This window comes from Leptopilina boulardi, unplaced genomic scaffold (assembly GCF_019393585.1).
Source record: "Leptopilina boulardi isolate dan_hultmark-lab unplaced genomic scaffold, ZJU_Lbou_2.1 LbouV2_64, whole genome shotgun sequence".
In the NCBI taxonomy this organism is placed as follows: Eukaryota; Metazoa; Arthropoda; class Insecta; order Hymenoptera; family Figitidae; genus Leptopilina; species Leptopilina boulardi.
This window is the reverse complement of record NW_026138010.1, coordinates 737,666-756,760: the sequence shown is the minus strand read 5'-3', so window position 1 is coordinate 756,760 and position 19,095 is coordinate 737,666. Positions and strand designations below refer to the sequence as shown.

The following is a 19,095-nucleotide window of genomic DNA, read 5'->3' as shown; positions in this document are numbered from 1 at the left end:
TTTTAGATATTATTCAAAGTTACATTTACTACATCTTTGGTATTTCACATACTGCTTCTAAATCTTTAAAAATGTATATTAAAACTGTTTTATCCAACTTTATATAACGTTCTCTAAAATATCTTTTACAATAATAATGTCTTTTTTACAAACAATATAAATTTGTAACAATTAAGTCTTTACTCTCTTAATTTGAATCAGTGAAATTTCACTGGTGAAATAGCTAGAAGTCGGTTACTGAATCATTTTGTGAAATTTTCACTAAAAATCAGTCATATATCACTGATTTCCAGTGAAAATTTCACTAAATGAATCAGTCAATCTGTATTATCGGTAATGGGTAAAACAGATTGACTGATTCATTTAGTAAAATTTTCACTGGAAATCAGTGATATATGACTGATTTTCAGTGAAAATTTTACTAAATGAATCAGTCAAACTGTTTTACCCATTACCGATAATACAGATTGACTGATTCATTTAGTGAAATTTTCACTGGAAATCAGTGATATATGACTGATTTTCAGTGAAAATTTCACTAAATGATTCAGTAACCGACTTCTAGCTATTTTACCAGTGAAATTTCACTTATTCAAATTAAGAGAGTAAATATATAATCTCAAAACGAAGATTGATCAATTTTCTTCTGAAGTTATCTCATCCTGAATTAGTGAAATTTGACTGAGAATCAGTGAGTCTATTCTCGTGATTTTAATCAGTGAATTTTCACTGAAGATCAGTTAAAAATGATTGAAATATCAGTTATTTTTCACTGATTGTCCAATTAAAAAATTACTGAAATTTTCCATATGCGTGACAAAAAATTCCACTAATTTTTTAATTGGACAATCAGTGAAAAATGACTGATATTTCAGTAATTTTTAACTGATTTTCGGTGAAATTTCACTGATTAAATTTGCGAGAATAGACTCACTAATTTTCAGTCAATTTTCACTGATCTTCAGTGGAATTTCACTGATTCAGATTTAGAGAGTTCATTTTCTTGAGTTTTTATTTTGTTTTTATCTTTTAAAGCTTTAACATAACGTGAATAAGCGTCACGGACTGACTTGAAAATTGGCTTGATTTGAAATTTTTTTAAATTTCTTTTCAACAAATTTAATAGAATATATTAGTTTTAATGTAAATTTAATTAAAATTCCCGGCTTTTTCCCGGTATACAAAATTCCAGGTTAATTCCCGGTATTTCCGGTCGGTGGGCACCCTGTTAAAATTTTTGGAGTTAAAAATCAACTCTAAAAGTGAGTTGAAATTAGATTAACTCTCTTAGCATCAACTCCAAAAGAGTGGGAGTTTTATAGAGTGCCATTGGGAGTTAAAATCTAACTCCCTTTTTTTACTATAATGATATCCAACCACAATGAATTGAAATTTTGTATGTGCAGAACACTCGACTAAGTAAATTGATATTTTTTGGTATAGATGTTTTAAAAAATCTCGTTTGAGGAATTTACCTTTTTTGGTGTGGGATGCAATACGGTCACCGGAACTTGCCGTGGACCTGGAACTGACGGAAGTTGTGCAGACTCTTTTGAAAAAGGAAAAGGCGGGACTCTCGTTTCTCTGCTTGATGGGAGTTCGAGGAGATGCTGTATGGAATGGTTCTTTCTTGTTCTTTTCGACGCCATCCTGAAAATAAATTAAAACGAATTCTATTTTATGATGAGTCATTTACTATACGCAATATAAATTTAGATTTTTCTTTAATTTATTTATTTTTTCTAACGTGAAATTTAGATATGAAACTAAATTAACAAACTAAAACAAAGTCATGATAATGGGTAATTAACAAATTGTCAGTTTGTTATATGTTATAGAGAGAAGAGAAAAGAGAGTTTGATAAATTTTGAGTAAAAACAGCGTCGCAGTGGATATCGGGTAAAACTTTCGCATTTAACTTTTCCGTCCTGTTGGGGAAACGGCCAACAAAGCTCATCATCCGAAAGTTTTCCGAGGCAAGGACGGTAGAGATCGAGACCGGGGGATGGAGTTTAGCGAGAGCCAACGGCGCGCGCCTCGCTCTCCCAGAACACACTTATACCTGAATGGAACCAATACATCTCAACTATCCAATACAAACTCAACTATACCTAGTCGCAATCCATGCCTTCTTCATATAAAGGGTGATCCTTCAGTAATTTCTCAATCTTGTTATAGTTTCATTTATTTATCGTGATAATTTAATTCATTCAATTTTATTGGAATGCGTCTTTTGTCTGAATAAATCAATTAATGAATAATCAATCAAATACTATCATTGTACCAACTTTATTCGTTATAATTTTTTTGAAAAACATAAGGTGATTCCATAACGGACAAGATGCATAGATCAATATTTTTTGCACTGGTAAGATAAATAAAACAATTTTGAGCTATGCATCGATTAAGGAGGATGGACATAACTAACTAAATCTTCTGAAATTGTTTGAAATTGATTTTATTAAAGAAAACATTTTCAACCTAAAACAATAAAAGTTAATTTTAAATGTACTGTGGTGTCAGAAAAAGATTTTTCAAAAAGAATGATTTATTATCACGGGAAAGAAAAATTACTCTCGATAAGTTTTCATTATAGACTTTCCATTCAATAAAAGAGAAAGGTTTAGAGAAATATTTATGATGCGAGAGAGCTACTCATTTGGAGGGTTAGTGGTTAAAACGCGATAACGGTTGACCGTTTTTCGAGGTCGATATTATATGACTGGCAATATCGTAAGGGAATTTATTCGCGTAAATAAATCAGGTCAGTGCAAGCTGATATATATCTATGAAGGGGTTAGAATTTCATTAATTCCACAACAAAAGGGTTACCCGGTAGGTATCCTCTCTCGGTCGCTCAATGTAGAAGCTTCGGAGTAAAGTTGCGGATCCAAAGTTGAAACAACGGTGAGGGAAGAAGAGAAGGGTGACTCTGAGGCGATGCTTCGAGTTGCCAGTGGAAAGGGTCAATATAGAAAGCTTTGCGAAAATCGTAACACAGTGTTAGAATATCTCAGTGCGTACTCTTCAAATAAAATTTCATCTTCTATTGAAAAACTTTTAATTTCATCTTCATAGATACTTTGCATTTTATTCCATTTCAACTACTTTTTGTATTAAAAAGAATTTCCTTTGCTAAAATATTATAAGAACTTTAAAAATCCATGCGTTTTTAAATATATAATTTTCAACTTTGTTTTTTTTTAATTTGGGTCACTGAAGATTTAATATGTTTTATTGAAAAACAAATATTTACAGACAAAAAAAATGCTCGCTGATTTTATACGTACATATGTGCCACATGTAAATGACTTATACATTTGCGTGTTTGAAACACAATATTTATTACTGTAAATATAAATTTCGTATAAATTTATCACATTTTGCACAAAGGGCTATATTTTTTAAATAAAACGCTACTTTAATTTACCCGTATTTCTGATTATTATATTTCAATTTGAATTACAGATAATCATCATATTGATTAATGACAAACAAAAATTGTCGCTTGTCAAATAACATATGTAAAGTTTCTCTTTTTTTATAGATACCTAACGACATGTAAAGTGCGTATACACTTTACGACTCATAACATTTCATGCAAGGTAAATTTTCTGGGATGTAAAATATTGAATTGGCTGAGGCTGCCACATCCGAGTAAAAGATTATTGGCGATATTCAAGTTTTACGAGAAAAATCGCAACAGTATTTTTCCATTTAATAGAGCATTTAATCTCATAAAATAACTTTTATATCTTCGTAAATTTTTTTGTGATCCAATTTACTTTTTTTAACACGATACACTTTTATCCAAATTATTTCTTCTCTTTTCAAGTAAGTTAAACTTATATTAAAAAACATACATTGCAGGAAGTTTATTTAAATATGATATTCTATGTCTGTTTGAAGATGTGAATTTGACTTTTTTTGAGCGTATCGACGTATTAATGACAAGAAGAATATACAAAAAGACATCTTCAGGATGTCTTTTTGATGATCTTCAGTTATAATTACGAAGTGCCTATTTATACGCTAACGTAAGCTGATATTTCAAAACTAAACCTACGCGAAGTGACAGCGAAATGAAAAATTAACGTAAACCGATCTCCCAAAACTAAACCTACGCGAAATGAAAAAAGTTTCGAAAAGTGACACCCACCAACGAATTTCGCAAAATACTTTCGGCCATATCCACCCCCTCTCGCCAAGGTTTTTTTGAAAAGAAAAGCGAGCAGTACCTTACGCGGCCGAAGGCCGTGTTTACTATTTTGCATTCACATGTTTTTTACTACGCTAGTGTAATGATGAAGTGTATTTACACTTCGCGTAACTATAGTTTTGGAAATCAGTTTACGTTAGCGTAGGTATAGAGCCAGCGTTATAATTAACGCAGACGAAGCACCGAAAGTTGTTCACTACACAATTTTCGAAGTTAGACGCACATAATAAAATTAAAAAACAATAAAACACAAACAAAAATTTACAAAATTAGACGATTTACAAACGATAAACTGTACACATGACACATCATAAACAAATTGTTTGGTTATGTCGTGCCCAGTGCCGGTCTCCGCACTGTTCTACAAAGTAAAGGCCAACACAGAATATAGATTCTTGAAAATCATTCGCGAACGAGATGCATGAGATAGAAAAGGACACAAATATATCCCTGTTCTTTTCTAACTCGTACATCTCGTTCCTGAAAGAAGTTCGTGAACATGTACCATGAGTTGTTAGAAAAGGGCATATACTATATAAGTGTCCTTTTCTATAATTTCTATATTATTAGGCTCTGTCACTTGTGACGTCAGAGCGTTTCGAGGCACAAGAAAGCAGACCACACATTGTAATCTTATATGGAGAAATAAATTTGATGTCACTTTTATTGAATTTACTCAAATCTTAGTCACTTAAAATGCTTATTGGCTTAAAAAAATAGTCTAATATAGTCTACTAATTAAATGTGTTATACATTTGATGCAGTTGCATCTTAATATTTGCAGGATTTTCGATTAAATACATTTTAGTGAGGTTAGGAACATTTGTTTACATACTTGTTATTTTATACGATTTGCGTTGATTTCCATTTAAAATATGTTCTTCACATATTTTAAATATAATATGTACAAAATATCGTTTTATTATGCATTTAAAATAAAAAATTTGCTTTTAAACAAACACTCCTAACCTTATTAATACAAATTTATTGACAAATCTTAGAATATACACATGTAACTGGCTCACATGCATAACACATTTGATAATAAAGCACATTTTATTGTTACTTCAAGCCAACAAACATTTCAAGTGATTAAGATCTGAGTAAATTTAATATAAGTGATTTCAAATTTATTTCTCCATAAGATTATTACATGTCGTCTGCTTTGTTGTCCCTCCAGGCCTCTGACGTCATATCTTTATCTCGAAATATATCGATGAACTGACAGAGCCTAATGCATCTTCGCGAACAGGAAGAATGAATTAGAAAAGAAGAATAGTTAAATAATTTAAGTATTTGTTAATTATTATTTTAGTTTATTTTGCTCTGAGGACATATGTTTAACATTTGGCAAACAAAGTATAGCAAAATAAAAGAATTGTTTCTCATGGATTTGCAAAAAAACCTTTAATAACACCAATAGGGTGAAACATATAATCAAAAATGTATTGTTCTAAACTAATTAATTTTTCCCAAAGTGAAAAAATACCCGTATTTCTTAGAAAATCGGGGAATATAAAAGCCCATTAAATATGGTAAAAACCCCTTAAAACGCGTTTTGCTTTTGGAACAATTCTTGAAAAGGGTTTAAAAACTGTATTCCATAATAAATTTAATAATTTGTTAAGGGTATGTGGGCAAAGGACGTTCTTTTGTGGTTTGAAACTTTCTCTGAAATAAAAAATGATTTCGGGTTAAAATTTTGGAAAAATGGTTTAGTTTGGTACAAGAAATCTCGCTATTCTTCTCATTTACTATAACTTAACGCGAAAATAATAAAAATAAAGCAATAAATAGTAAAATAATGTATTTAATCGTAGTTCATTCAGCGGCCACTCGCTCGAATTGGCGCTGTTTACTGGAGCACTGACACACTCAAGCAACGTCTGTGTATGCGTCGTCATGTTTCTTTTTATTTTCGTTTAAAAATTAAACTTTTTAAATAATTTAACTCAAAATTATGTATTTTTCGGAGAACAGCGAGATTCCTTGTACCCTAATCTATAATCCCTCAAAATTTTAGACAAAAATCTTTTCTCATTTTAGAGTGAAATGTATACTACCAAAACACATTTTCCCATACTAGGTAACGTGGGAGGTTCCCACATACCCTTAAGAAAAAAATTTGTTAATTAAATTTTTTCAAAAACACCACTTCAAAAAATAGTTAATATTATAAAAAATTATTAAATATACTGTGGATTATAATTTTTAAACCCTTTTTTATAAAAACTGGTCCAAAAGCAGAACGCATTTTAAAGGGTTTTTACCCTTTTTTATACATTTAAGGGGTGTCAAGCTATCTAAAAGTATTAAGATTATTCTGAAATATAATAAAATACGTTTTTGAGAATCTTTGGATTCAAAAACAATTTTTTTTTCAAAATTTTTTACTGTCTTGTTTTTGAGAATTTAATGAATAAAGTTGCATATTTTTACATGGGCTCTCATGGAGAGTACACTTCCAAGTACACTATTTTAATTATAACTTGTGAGAAAATGTTAAACTTTTTCCCAAAAACCTACTGTCGTAAAATTTAAAATTTCTAGATTTTTTTAGGAATAAAAATTAAATAAGTCGACTGTTTTTATTTTGAGATATATAATAAAAACTGACGTTAAATGCGTTATAGCCAAGATTTTCTAACCTCTTTGGTGTCATAACACTGACAGCGCATGTTGTTTCATATGAATAGATTGCGCGCTAATGAAGTTTCCTTTTGAATTCTAATTCGAAAAATTTCTTTCTTAATCTTTTTTCTCCACTTATATCATAAAAAATTTATAATTAAAAAAAATGTATTCTCTGACACCATTTTTTCATTCCACTAAATTCTAATTGATTTTTTAACACTTTCTTAATCACTTTTATTTGTTATAGCCTAACGGAATCAAAAAATATGAATACTGACTCACCAAACAGCAGTGTTGGCAACACTTTTTGAGAACATGCGCAGTTGTTACGTTTTCAACAGTTGATATAATTGCTGTTTAAAGGTCTGAGTAGAATAGAAACGTAACCGGAATTGTAATCGTAAACGCAACCGGAAGAATAAGTTAGAGAAGGACAAACAATTTATCTTTCCTTCTCTAACTCATTCTTCCGGTTGCGTTTGCGATTCCGGTTACGTTTCTATTCTGTTCAGACCTTTAATACATTGAATTCCCCCCTCTTACCCCCTGCCCGGAAAGATGGTTGACAACCTCCTTAATGGGCTTTGTTATTCCCCGATTTTTAAAGAAATACGGGTATTTTTTTACTTTAGGAAAATTAGTGGATTTAAAACAATACATTTAATTAATTAATTTCTAAATATAATACGATTTCAAAAAAAATATACCAGTATTTTTTTCAATTTGGAACAAATTTAGTGAGGATCTAATCGAAACAATTGAAATTTTTTTCCTGTACATTTGTGGACCACTATCTAATCAGAATATATTAAAAACAGAAGTACTAAATTAAGGAGGTTCATCCCTTCAAGCGGTACTCATTCTATTAGGGGTTTTCCGTAAGTTTAAAACCGACAGCTATAGTCCATAAAAGTTGAGCTCCACTGGCCAATTTAGAGGTTAATTTGCCGTTTCTCCTCTTCTTTCTTTTATTTACATGGGATAAGTTCAAAAGTTGCTAACTTTGATTAACATTTACTTCACAACCAAACGGTAAAAAAATTTCATATTTTTGTAAAAACTGTTAAAACTCATAATTTAAAACATATTAGTTTTTGAAAAAAATCTGTAGAACCTTTTTTTTTAATTAAATGAAAACATGGTCATTTTTCATGTTTTTTCACTGTTCCCATGTAAAACTTTAAACTTTATCAATTTTTATCTTGAAAATGATACGGTAAAATTCAATAAAATTTGAACAACACATGTAAAGTGATGTCAATAATACATCTTAAAAATTTTTTAAAAATCTGTAGAAAATCGATTTTGGGATGAACCTCCTTAAGCATATTTTAAAACTGCCAGGTTGACTCATTCAACTAAATTCACAAGATGAGTTTGTGAATTTCCCAAATCAAGTCGCTTGTAAAAACCAGAATTCGCAGGAAATTTTTTTCCGTGTGGTGGAAGCCCTGAAGCTATACGCCCTGACTGTGTTAAGTACGGACCTGAGTTTCGAGCTTCGTAATATGTGGCAATTCGCATTGGAATAACTTGAGACTTTCCTATCTAAATCTTTTCAAGTTTTATGCTTTAATATAGTGAGGTGGAGCGGGATTGAGGATGAGAAGGATATCGGACGAAAGGAACGGTACGTATTTCAGTCAACCGGCCAACTTTTGCAAGTTTAATGCCCTGGCGTTCGAGTAATTTAACACGACGAAATTAACTTTTCAGTTTTACCAAAGTTTGTCGGCAACTTGACCGAGCTTCGTGCGCGCCTTCCTTCCCCTCCCATTTGCCCGAAACTTTCTCCTCTTTCTGACTGTGTTTCACCCCCTAATCCCCCTTCCAACAACCGCCCATTTTCCCTTCAGCGAAAACTTTGCGAGCCAACTTTTAAAGCATTTCACCGGTGGCAACCGCCATGTAGTTAGACCGCCTCCCATGAAAATAATACCACCCTTAAGACCAGAAGTTTACGATGTAAACTTCCTTCGTTCGCTTACGCTATCTATTTTCATGCTTTTGTACCTCATCTGATTTCTTCCAGCAATTTTTTTTCACTTTTCTTCTCTCAGTGTTCAGTTAACTTTGGGGATGATCCTTTTCATTATTAAATTCCAATCAATTTAACATTATTATTTTCCTATTATGTATTTGTTTTCCTTTCTTGTCTTGATTTCTTATTGAATCAATTCAACTCTTAAACTCAAAACATGTAACAGATTTGGCATTTATTTTAGCGCAAGTTTCAAATCTGACAAATCGCATGATAATTTCAATTAGTCATTTTTAAAATTTGCACTAAAATAGGTCTGTTAAATGACAATTCTGCTATATGCAATTAGGTTAACTGACAGTTCAGTTATTTGTCAGTTGAGGAATATTCATGCGCCCCAAAAGAGGAAAAACCAATCACTGCGCCACTCCTCTCAGATGGCGTTACATTATATAAACCGTACTCTCTAAATCTGAATTAGTAAAAATCTTTACTAATTTAAGTTAGTGACTCACTTTTTGCTTTGGAATTAGTTAAATTTTACTAATTGTTAGTAAAAGTTACTAATAATTAGTAAAATTTTACTAATTCATAAGCAAAAAGTGAGTCACTAATTCAAATTAGTAAACATTTTTACTAATTCAGATTTAGAGAGTGAAAAAAATTTCCAAGCTATTTTGATTGAACTAATTAATGAAATGTTGTACAGTGGAACCTCGATTATCCGAACTAATCTAGGCAAGGCCGGATTCGGATAATCGAAAATTCGGATAATAGAGATTTTAATTTTTTTTTTATAATTAAAGTAAAAAAATGTACAGTTGAACTATATATTTAACTTAATATATATGTTTTTAAATATACATAAGTATATACATATATGCAAATATATACACACTAAAAAAGAAATCTTGATTTCAGCCTATTTTTGAGGCTGAATTTAAGGTGTAAACGGAGTCAGACCAATTAAAAAAGGACAGACTTATGCAAAATATATGGGCTTAATTTAAGGTGTAAACGGTTTAAGACTTTGTTTTTACTGTGTATTAATTAATAATATGTATATTAAAAACTCAGAAAATTCGGAAATTTTTAAGATTTTTTTGGCATAAATTTGCCAAAATGTCCCGCGAAAATATGAATGATAAAATAAATAGAGAAAATAAAATTTTAAATTCGGGAGACCAAAAAATAGTTCGGATAATAGAAGTTCGGATAAAATGTTTTTCGGTTCGGATAATAGAGGGTTCGGATAATAGAGGTTCGGATAATCGAGGTTCCACTGTACATTATTAAAAAAAAAGGTTGAATACTCTCTCATTTATGATGAGAATGTAAAAATAGTCCACTCATCATGAAAATAATTGTTGGCAGACGTCATAAAATCAATATAAATAAAAGTTAAAAGAGTAATTGTTATTTTGTTTCTATACAGGGAAATCTTATCTTTGAAAGTTTGCAAACTGGTTTTATAACTCATTCTATTCCCCTGAGATAAAGTGATCTGATTCCCCTATCCTTCTATTTTCTCATCTAGTCCAGGCCCGCTGTAAAAAAAAGACCGTTTTTGTGACAACTAATTCCCCTGATTAAACAATAAATCATTTGTTAGTAAATATGATTTATAATAACACTATGACATTTTCACCACTTTTCCCCATGAGGTTTAATTGTTATAAGTCTTTAAAATTGCAAAAAACCAACTTTTTGAGATTTTTTGAGGATTGTTGCTCCCAGTGAATTTTTATGAAAAAAAGCTTCAAATAAAAGTTGTAGAGCTTGGAAAGACGGATAAAATGACTGGTCGAACGATATTTTTCAGTCATTTGTTTCCGAGTTATCGAATTAAAACCATTTAAAAAATCGTTTTTTTAATGTTTAAATAATTCGTTTAATTTTTAATGAATCGGTCTTAAACTCGATAAAAATGTTACATTCAGGACCCTTAATAAGTATACAAAATTTGGGCCCGATTGGATTGATAGTTTTTGAACAATCCAATTGTTAATTAATAAACTATGTTTTTTATTTCTGATCCAAGATTCCGGGACCCTAAAAAAAAATTAATTTTAAGGTGTCATTTTACTCTTAAGGACCTATATTATCGATAACAAGTGCCGCAGAATTAAAAAAAAAATTTTTTATGCCCGAAAATGACCGTTAAAAAACGATAGATTTTTTCACTATAAACAATTGACTCTATCTTAGCGAATTTTTTATTTGAGACATTGGCATAAATGCTATTCGATTCCTGTTATTTTTCTGAAAATTAAAAAAAAAAAATCATCGATCTAGCTCAAAGGGGAGGGGAGATAGCTTTTTTTTTTCAAACAAGTGCAGATAATTTGTTTATTAATATTTTTAAACTTTTTTTATGGCAATCGAAAGATAATTAGTTGAAGTTTTACCAAAAAAATCAACTAATTTTTAAAAAAATTTCTAGACATTAAAAATAGAGGTGAAAGTTGGGGCACGAATGTACCGCGCGCAATGCGGTGGAGTGGGGGAACCCAGCGGCTCGCGGCAGTCGCTTGCGCCAGAATTGAATTCGGGCGTACAAATTTACAAAAGTTGCCCTAACTTTTAAACAAATGGACCAATTTTGACCTTTTTTTTTTTAAACTGGGGTAACTTTTTCTCACGAATTCAAATTCGGTATCCGTTTTTAAAAATAATTAAAATTAATACCTAAAAATTAACATTTATTTTATTAAATTTTTTATTTTCCATAATAATTTATTGCAAAATAAACTATTTCATTTCTAAACTTTATAAATCAATAAAAATAGTTGAAAAATTATATTATATAAAAAAAATTTTTAATTTTTTCAAAAATTAATGATCGGGGTTATCGTTTTTTATTACATTGAGGTAAATTTTGAATAAAAAAAACCTGTTTAATATCATATAAATAATAAAAATATTATAAAAATGTTGTATCATAATTTTTTCAATAAAACAGGTTTTTTTATTCAAAATTTACCTCAATGTAATAAAAAACGATAACCCCGATCATTCATTTTTGAAAAAATTAAAAATTTTTTTTATATAATATAATTTTTTAACTATTTTTATTGATTTATAAAGTTTAGAAATGAAATAGTTTATTTTGCAATAAATTATTATGGAAAATAAAAAATTTAATAAAATAAATGTTAATTTTTAGGTATTAATTTTAATTATTTTTAAAAACGGATACCGAATTTGAATTCGTGAGAAAAAGTTACCCCAGTTTAAAAAAAAAAGGTCAAAATTGGTCCATTTGTTTAAAAGTTAGGGCAACTTTTGTAAATTTGTACGCCCGAATTCAATTCTGGCGCAAGCGACTGCCGCGAGCCTCTGGGTTCCCCCACTCCACCGCATTGCGCGCGGTACATTCGTGCCCCAACTTTCACCTCTATTTTTAATGTCTAGAAATTTTTTTAAAAATTAGTTGATTTTTTTGGTAAAACTTCAACTAATTATCTTTCGATTGCCATAAAAAAAGTTTAAAAATATTAATAAACAAATTATCTGCACTTGTTTGAAAAAAAAAAGCTATCTCCCCTCCCCTTTGAGCTAGATCGATGATTTTTTTTTTTTAATTTTCAGAAAAATAACAGGAATCGAATAGCATTTATGCCAATGTCTCAAATAAAAAATTCGCTAAGATAGAGTCAATTGTTTATAGTGAAAAAATCTATCGTTTTTTAACGGTCATTTTCGGGCATAAAAAATTTTTTTTTTAATTCTGCGGCACTTGTTATCGATAATATAGGTCCTTAAGAGTAAAATGACACCTTAAAATTAATTTTTTTTTAGGGTCCCGGAATCTTGGATCAGAAATAAAAAACATAGTTTATTAATTAACAATTGGATTGTTCAAAAACTATCAATCCAATCGGGCCCAAATTTTGTATACTTATTAAGGGTCCTGAATGTAACATTTTTATCGAGTTTAAGACCGATTCATTAAAAATTAAACGAATTATTTAAACATTAAAAAAACGATTTTTTAAATGGTTTTAATTCGATAACTCGGAAACAAATGACTGAAAAATATCGTTCGACCAGTCATTTTATCCGTCTTTCCAAGCTCTACAACTTTTATTTGAAGCTTTTTTTCATAAAAATTCACTGGGAGCAACAATCCTCAAAAAATCTCAAAAAGTTGATTTTTTGCAATTTTAAAGACTTATAACAATTAAACCTCATGGGGAAAAGTGGTGAAAATGTCATAGTGTTATTATAAATCATATTTACTAACAAATGATTTATTGTTTAATCAGGGGAATTAGTTGTCACACATTTTACACAGGGCGCCTGGACTAATCCTCTAATTCTTTTAAGAGTGCTATCACCCATAAACCATTTGTTACCTTCCAACAAAAACTCAAGTTCCAGCTTCCTATCTGAATCTCATTTTTCATCAATGAATTTGTAATTTTCATATAGAAACCTTTTTCTCACGCCAAGAAATGAAAAATATATTTTTCAATTTGCATTATCAATAAATAATATTTTTTGTCAGAAATGTAATATATATTTTTTATTGACGTTTAATACTTCAAGTTGATATTAAATTTAAATTGAAATAATCCTAATGTTATAAACGTAATATATATTTAATATTTTCAACAAACAAACAAATGTGAATTTCAGTTACTTTGGATCTAGTTTATCACTTAGAATTATATAATTAATAAAGTGATGAATGGTTAGGGATCAAGAGGATGAAGCGAATTTCATATTAATGAAAATTCTCTAGCTCGCTCTTCATCTCCTTGGATTTCAAAACAGCGTTTCCGATCCTGTCTCTCCTATCCTTGAACCTTTCTAACTCAGGTTGCAGTGATCCAAGGCTAATTCTCTCCAGTTTTGAACCCACTATTATTTTCGCGTGATTGGCTCATGTTCTATATATTTTTCTACCCATATAAACAAAAGTTAATTTACAATTTATATTATATTCACTACTCTTTTGGTGACTTTAAAATTGATTGTTTTACTGTGCGGTGAATGTTGTTTTTGCAAAGAAATCAAGTTTCACATTGTAATATTTATTTAGTTTACAAAATGGAAACAATATATTTTATATCTTTCAATTTAATAGCCTCTGGCATCGTGCATGTAAATGTCAACTGAATATATGTGTATAATGATATATTCCGGATTAACAGATTGATAGTATATGTACTTATATACTACTGATAAAAAATTTCATGTTTTTTTAATAGCAATTTATCGAATTTGTCACCAGAACATGAAATAACCATATTTTTAATTAATTGACATAGATAAAATCAATTTTTATACAGAATAAAACCCTTCCTTGGCTGAAAATTAATATTTTTCTAATGATTATAAAGATTGACATTGATAAAAAACTTTAAATATTTTTCAGCAATGAAAATTTTAAGCCTTTACATAGTATTTTTTCATCCGGAATTGTAATTCTTATTTTGAGCATTAATTTCAATGACATCTTCAAGGGATAAATTAATTAGAATTTAATTTTGGCATCCAATGATAATAATTATTGGTACACCTATACTTGCAAACTCATATTGGACATTTGCTTGTCTGCGTATTTGTCAACAGCATGCATGTGTATACCGATCGATGGAGCGGATTTCTATCTAATTTAAATCACTCGAGATAACAATGTTTCACTATATTCCAAACTTCATGCATTATATCTTGTTCACTAATATCAATCACATTTTATTCTCCTCTCCCCCACCTTCTTTCACCGCTTCTAAAACCACGCATATATAAACATAACTTAATTTAGTAAATTTTTAACTCTGGTACATTAAATTCTCACAAACTTTTTTCTTTCATAGAAATTGTAAAGGGATCAATATAAAGTTTTTTATCAAGAATAGTCGCTGAGATAAAAACTTAAAAAAAACTATAATTTTTTTTTTACTTTATAATTACTGGCTTTTAAATTATTTTTTTAGTAAATTAAGTATTATTTATTTAAATAAATAGTGTTAAAAATTACAACATTAAAGAAATGTTTTTAATTCTTCATAAAATAAATATTCTATAATAATCTAAATTGCATAACGTTAATTCTGAAGGAAAAGTGATTTAGTACAAAATATTGTACTAACAAGTCTATTGTCTCCGCAAAGTCGTGGTAAAATTTAAAAATATATATTTATAGGACTTCACATGAAATTTAAAAATTTCAAATAAGCAAAGCCAATATATGTCACAAAATTTTCATTACCCAAACTGATGAAAGTGAGAAGATAAAGTCGGACATTTAAAATTTTGCGGTAGGAAATTCGGTTCAATGAAAATTCTAACTCATGAAATTCGAATCGCTGGAAATGCGCATTACTAATTTTTGAGGACCAGTTATGCGATTTAATAATGCGAATATTTTTGAAGTAAAATAAGTCATGCTTACTTAAGTATTGTTAAAATAAAAATATTTAAAAAATTTGTTGTTAAAAGCAACATAAAATAAAGAAAAAGACAATGAAACGTGAAGTTGGCATAAAACTTTCATGAGCGTGAAAAGATTTTTCTAAAAAGGTCGCGAGCCTATATAGAGGAACAAAGATAGAAGTCAAAGTGGCTTGAATCCGTGAAACAAGTGAGAATGAGACAAGTTGTGATTAACTTTTGACTTTGTGTTCTTGCGGAATGCTCTTCGGAGCTGCAACAACGATGAGAAAAGCAACGAGATGAATGAGGGGCAGGATTTTGACGACAACGAGGAATGATGATGATAACGTCGAATGTACGCATGCGCGCGGAATTGGGGTTGAAAGGCTGTGACACGCTTCGAGGAATCCAAAAAGCTCACCAGCAGCCACTTGGCTACAATTTGAGTACAATAATGATAATACAAAATTACTGCGCAAAATGAGACCATAAGACGGTTTAATTAGTGCGCCTAAAATTTTCGCAAAACTACCTGCAATAATAACTATTCAATCATATTTGCTAACTAAACTATATTTCTGCACATAGGTACTTTTTGTAATAAATAATTTCTTAATGATCAGAATTTAAATTTTCAAAAAGTGCCATTTTTTTTATTTTTTTAAATTCAGAATTAAGAAAATTGTTAAAAGCAGAAAAATGTAATTAATTTTTAATTGTTATATATAATAAATTTTATTGTTTTAAAAAATAAATAGGGGAGGCCTGGACGTAACGGAACACTTGAATTTATTTAAAAGTATTTCGGTCTCCAGCCAAACTAATGTACTGTAAGTTTGTACCAATTCAATGTGCCTAAAGTTCTGAACGTTCAAATAAACGAAATCATTTTTTTGGTCAATGCAATCACATTATCACAGTTTAACTGGTCGTAAAATACTTAAATTATATTCAGTTTAAATTTTTTTAGATTCTTTTAAAATTTCTAAAAAAATGTAAATTTCATCCATTCTCATAGTGGGAGTCGAACACCACATCTCATTTTACCAGCAATAAAGAAGATGTGGTATTTAACTCCCACTATCAGAATGTAGAAGATTTACTTTTTTCATTAATTTAAAAAAAATCTAAGAAAAATTTAAACTCAATATAATTTAAGCATATTTAACATCAAAATATCAGTATGTAATAGGTTTTATAGAACAAAATATTTACCATAATAAGTATTTTAATAATGTTTAAATGTTTTAAATTATAATTTTACTACTTGCACTACTCCACAAAAACTTTTCTAGAAAAAAAACCTATAAAGGATATTAAAACATTCGTTTTTCAAATTAAAGGTGATAATATTAGAGTAATTCTGAACGATAAACTTTTAATTAATGTGAAAATGACGAAGATAATCAACAAAGAGTAAAAAGTGTTCCATAACGTTCTGGTCTCCTCCATTTTAAAAAATTGTATACTTTATGAATATATTAAAATTTATATAGTTACAGAAATTTATTTCAATAAAATCTCGTTTCTCTTTTGGTAGACGTGGTACGGGATTTCAGTGAAATGCATGCAGTAGATAAAATCAGTTTTGGTCAGACAAGCAGAGATCTAATATGAATCAAGTTCATTTTTCATCTTAAAAAGTAGGTAGTATGAATTTTATACATTTATAATAACTTTTGTAATACCGGAGAAAATTTATATAAAATAATATATAATAGATAAGATATCAAGATAGGATATTATTTTGATAAAGGTTATCTACATAAGATAACCTAAAAACTTTTATCTGGTTGTGATACATCTTATCTAATAGTTAATAATAGTTGGTGACAAAACCATAATTTTGAATGCTAGCATTCAAAAATTTTAATTTTTTATAACATTAGTATTAAAAATAAACTCTAATTTATTTATTATTATTATTACAAAATTTAAGAGAACTTGACGAAAGAGTGGGGTAACACGCGCTATCCCCACTCCTCACATGTGACGCGCAAAATGTTTTCTAGTTAAGTACTTATTGAACCTTATTGAATTATTCGTTTTTGTTTCAATTAGAAGAACAAAAGGTAACGTACCTCCCCCTCTCGTTATCCTTCTTCTTCAAAGAAGGATAACTACGTGTGTTTCCTTTTCATATTTATTGTCAAATATGATGCATGTGACATCCATTGATGGTGGTCGTTGACGCGTAGAAAGTCTATTCGACACATCAAGTCTTGCTAGAAAAATACAAGCTACTTGTATTTTCATCTCGTCTTTATTCTCTTGATAAAAACTCTTGTTCTCTCGCTCGCAAACTCTCGCCATCTCACTCGCGAAACTCGGGAAAAAGTTTTCTCGTAATCGGGTGGCAGCACGAGCAGCGCAACGGCTAAAAGTGGGTGGGGGAGTGAAAAAGCGTGGAACTGAGGTTCGGGTATATAGAAACAGGTTCTCAGAATGAAAGTGTGGTAAATATAAAAGTTTCCCGTTTTACAAGCGCAATGCCGGTATAATATGTATAACAACCGTTGCCAATCAGCGCATGATCAAAAATGGCGGCTCGCCAATACACTCGCGAATTATCAAAATCTATTTACTTGCACTCCGCATGTATGCAATCACTATATAACCAATGGCCCTATAGTCGCGATTTCTATTTCATTTCACACCTATGTCAACCACTACATTCACATTTTCCCGTCGCAACACGTCCCTCGAATATTTACAAATACGAATTTCATTTTTTCGATTGTTTTATTCAATTTATTGAACTTCTCATAAAATGAAAATAACATTCAACGTAAATTTAAATAAAATTGCGAGCATTTTTAAATATCATTTTCCGGTTATATCATGTCAATCAAAGAAAGAATATTAAATTTTTTAATTCAACAACTCAATTCAACTAAAGTTATAATGTATATCAAAATATACAATGTAATTAATTAAATATCATTTATCATTTTATAAAATTTTATATTTATAAACGTTTCGAAGGAAGTATATTTTTTTCAATACCGCGTTATGCAAGATGCATTGATGTGTTTCATTATTAAAGTTTTTAATATTTCAACTGAATTGTCAATATTTCAGCTAAATTCTATTACAAAAGAAAGAATGTGATAAATTTTATTATTTAATTTTCTAAAGGAAATTATCCGTATTTGAAAATAAATGATTTGGAGAAAAAAGAATTCAATTCATATAAATGTAATCAAGGATTATAACTGTTGTAGAAAATCTTTTTGCTCGAGATTATCAAGTATCGTAGAAAGTAATTTCATTCATTCAAATCGCGCTTTTATATTTGGTCAAACTAGAAAAATTTATAACTAAAATTAATGCCACAACAATGATAATAATTATTATTATTTGTTAAATATTTCATTTGCTAATACCTAGATTATATTCTTCTATATAGTCTTTTCGAAAGGATTTTGTAAGTACTTTTAAAGTAATTTATTGGTTTTTATAGAAAAAACATTATATAAAGATTTTCAAAATGTTTTATACAAATTCTATTTATTTTTGAAGATTTTGACTTCCTATAAAATTCTGTGTCAACATGTTTCGAAAGTTTCAAAAATTTATTTTTTCTTGGGGTAGTTCAAAAATAATGCACCATTATATGTATACATTAAAACAAATTTTAACAAATAATGATTTTTATTACCCAAATTAACTATGAAAAATTTTTGTTTCTTTAATGTAAAAGAAATTCTATTTATATTTCTGTACTAATATTGTTAAAAAAGCATTAAATTCGTAAAATAAATTCTGAAAAAATAACACTCAATAAACACTGAAGCTTTTTGTAGTATGTAAGACATTTAATCATTACATTATTCATAAATGAGAACAAGTTAGCAAGGATATAGGTTTATAGTGG

At 29.3% G+C, this 19,095-nt stretch overlaps 1 protein-coding gene across 3 annotated transcripts in view; it reads right to left on the bottom strand.

Annotated features, from left to right (window-relative positions):
- Nucleotides 1-19,095, bottom strand: part of LOC127290435 (trithorax group protein osa) — a 310,977-nt gene that overhangs the window by 289,462 nt on the left and 2,420 nt on the right. For all 3 annotated transcript variants that reach the window (XM_051318983.1, XM_051318984.1, XM_051318985.1), the window contains exons 2-3: nt 17,300-17,443; nt 1,476-1,650 (exon numbers count right to left, since the gene is read on the bottom strand). In XM_051318983.1, the coding sequence (XP_051174940.1) occupies nt 1,476-1,649 (174 nt within the window). In that variant the 5' untranslated portion in view covers nt 1,650; nt 17,300-17,443. The remainder of the gene's footprint in view (nt 1-1,475; nt 1,651-17,299; nt 17,444-19,095) is intronic.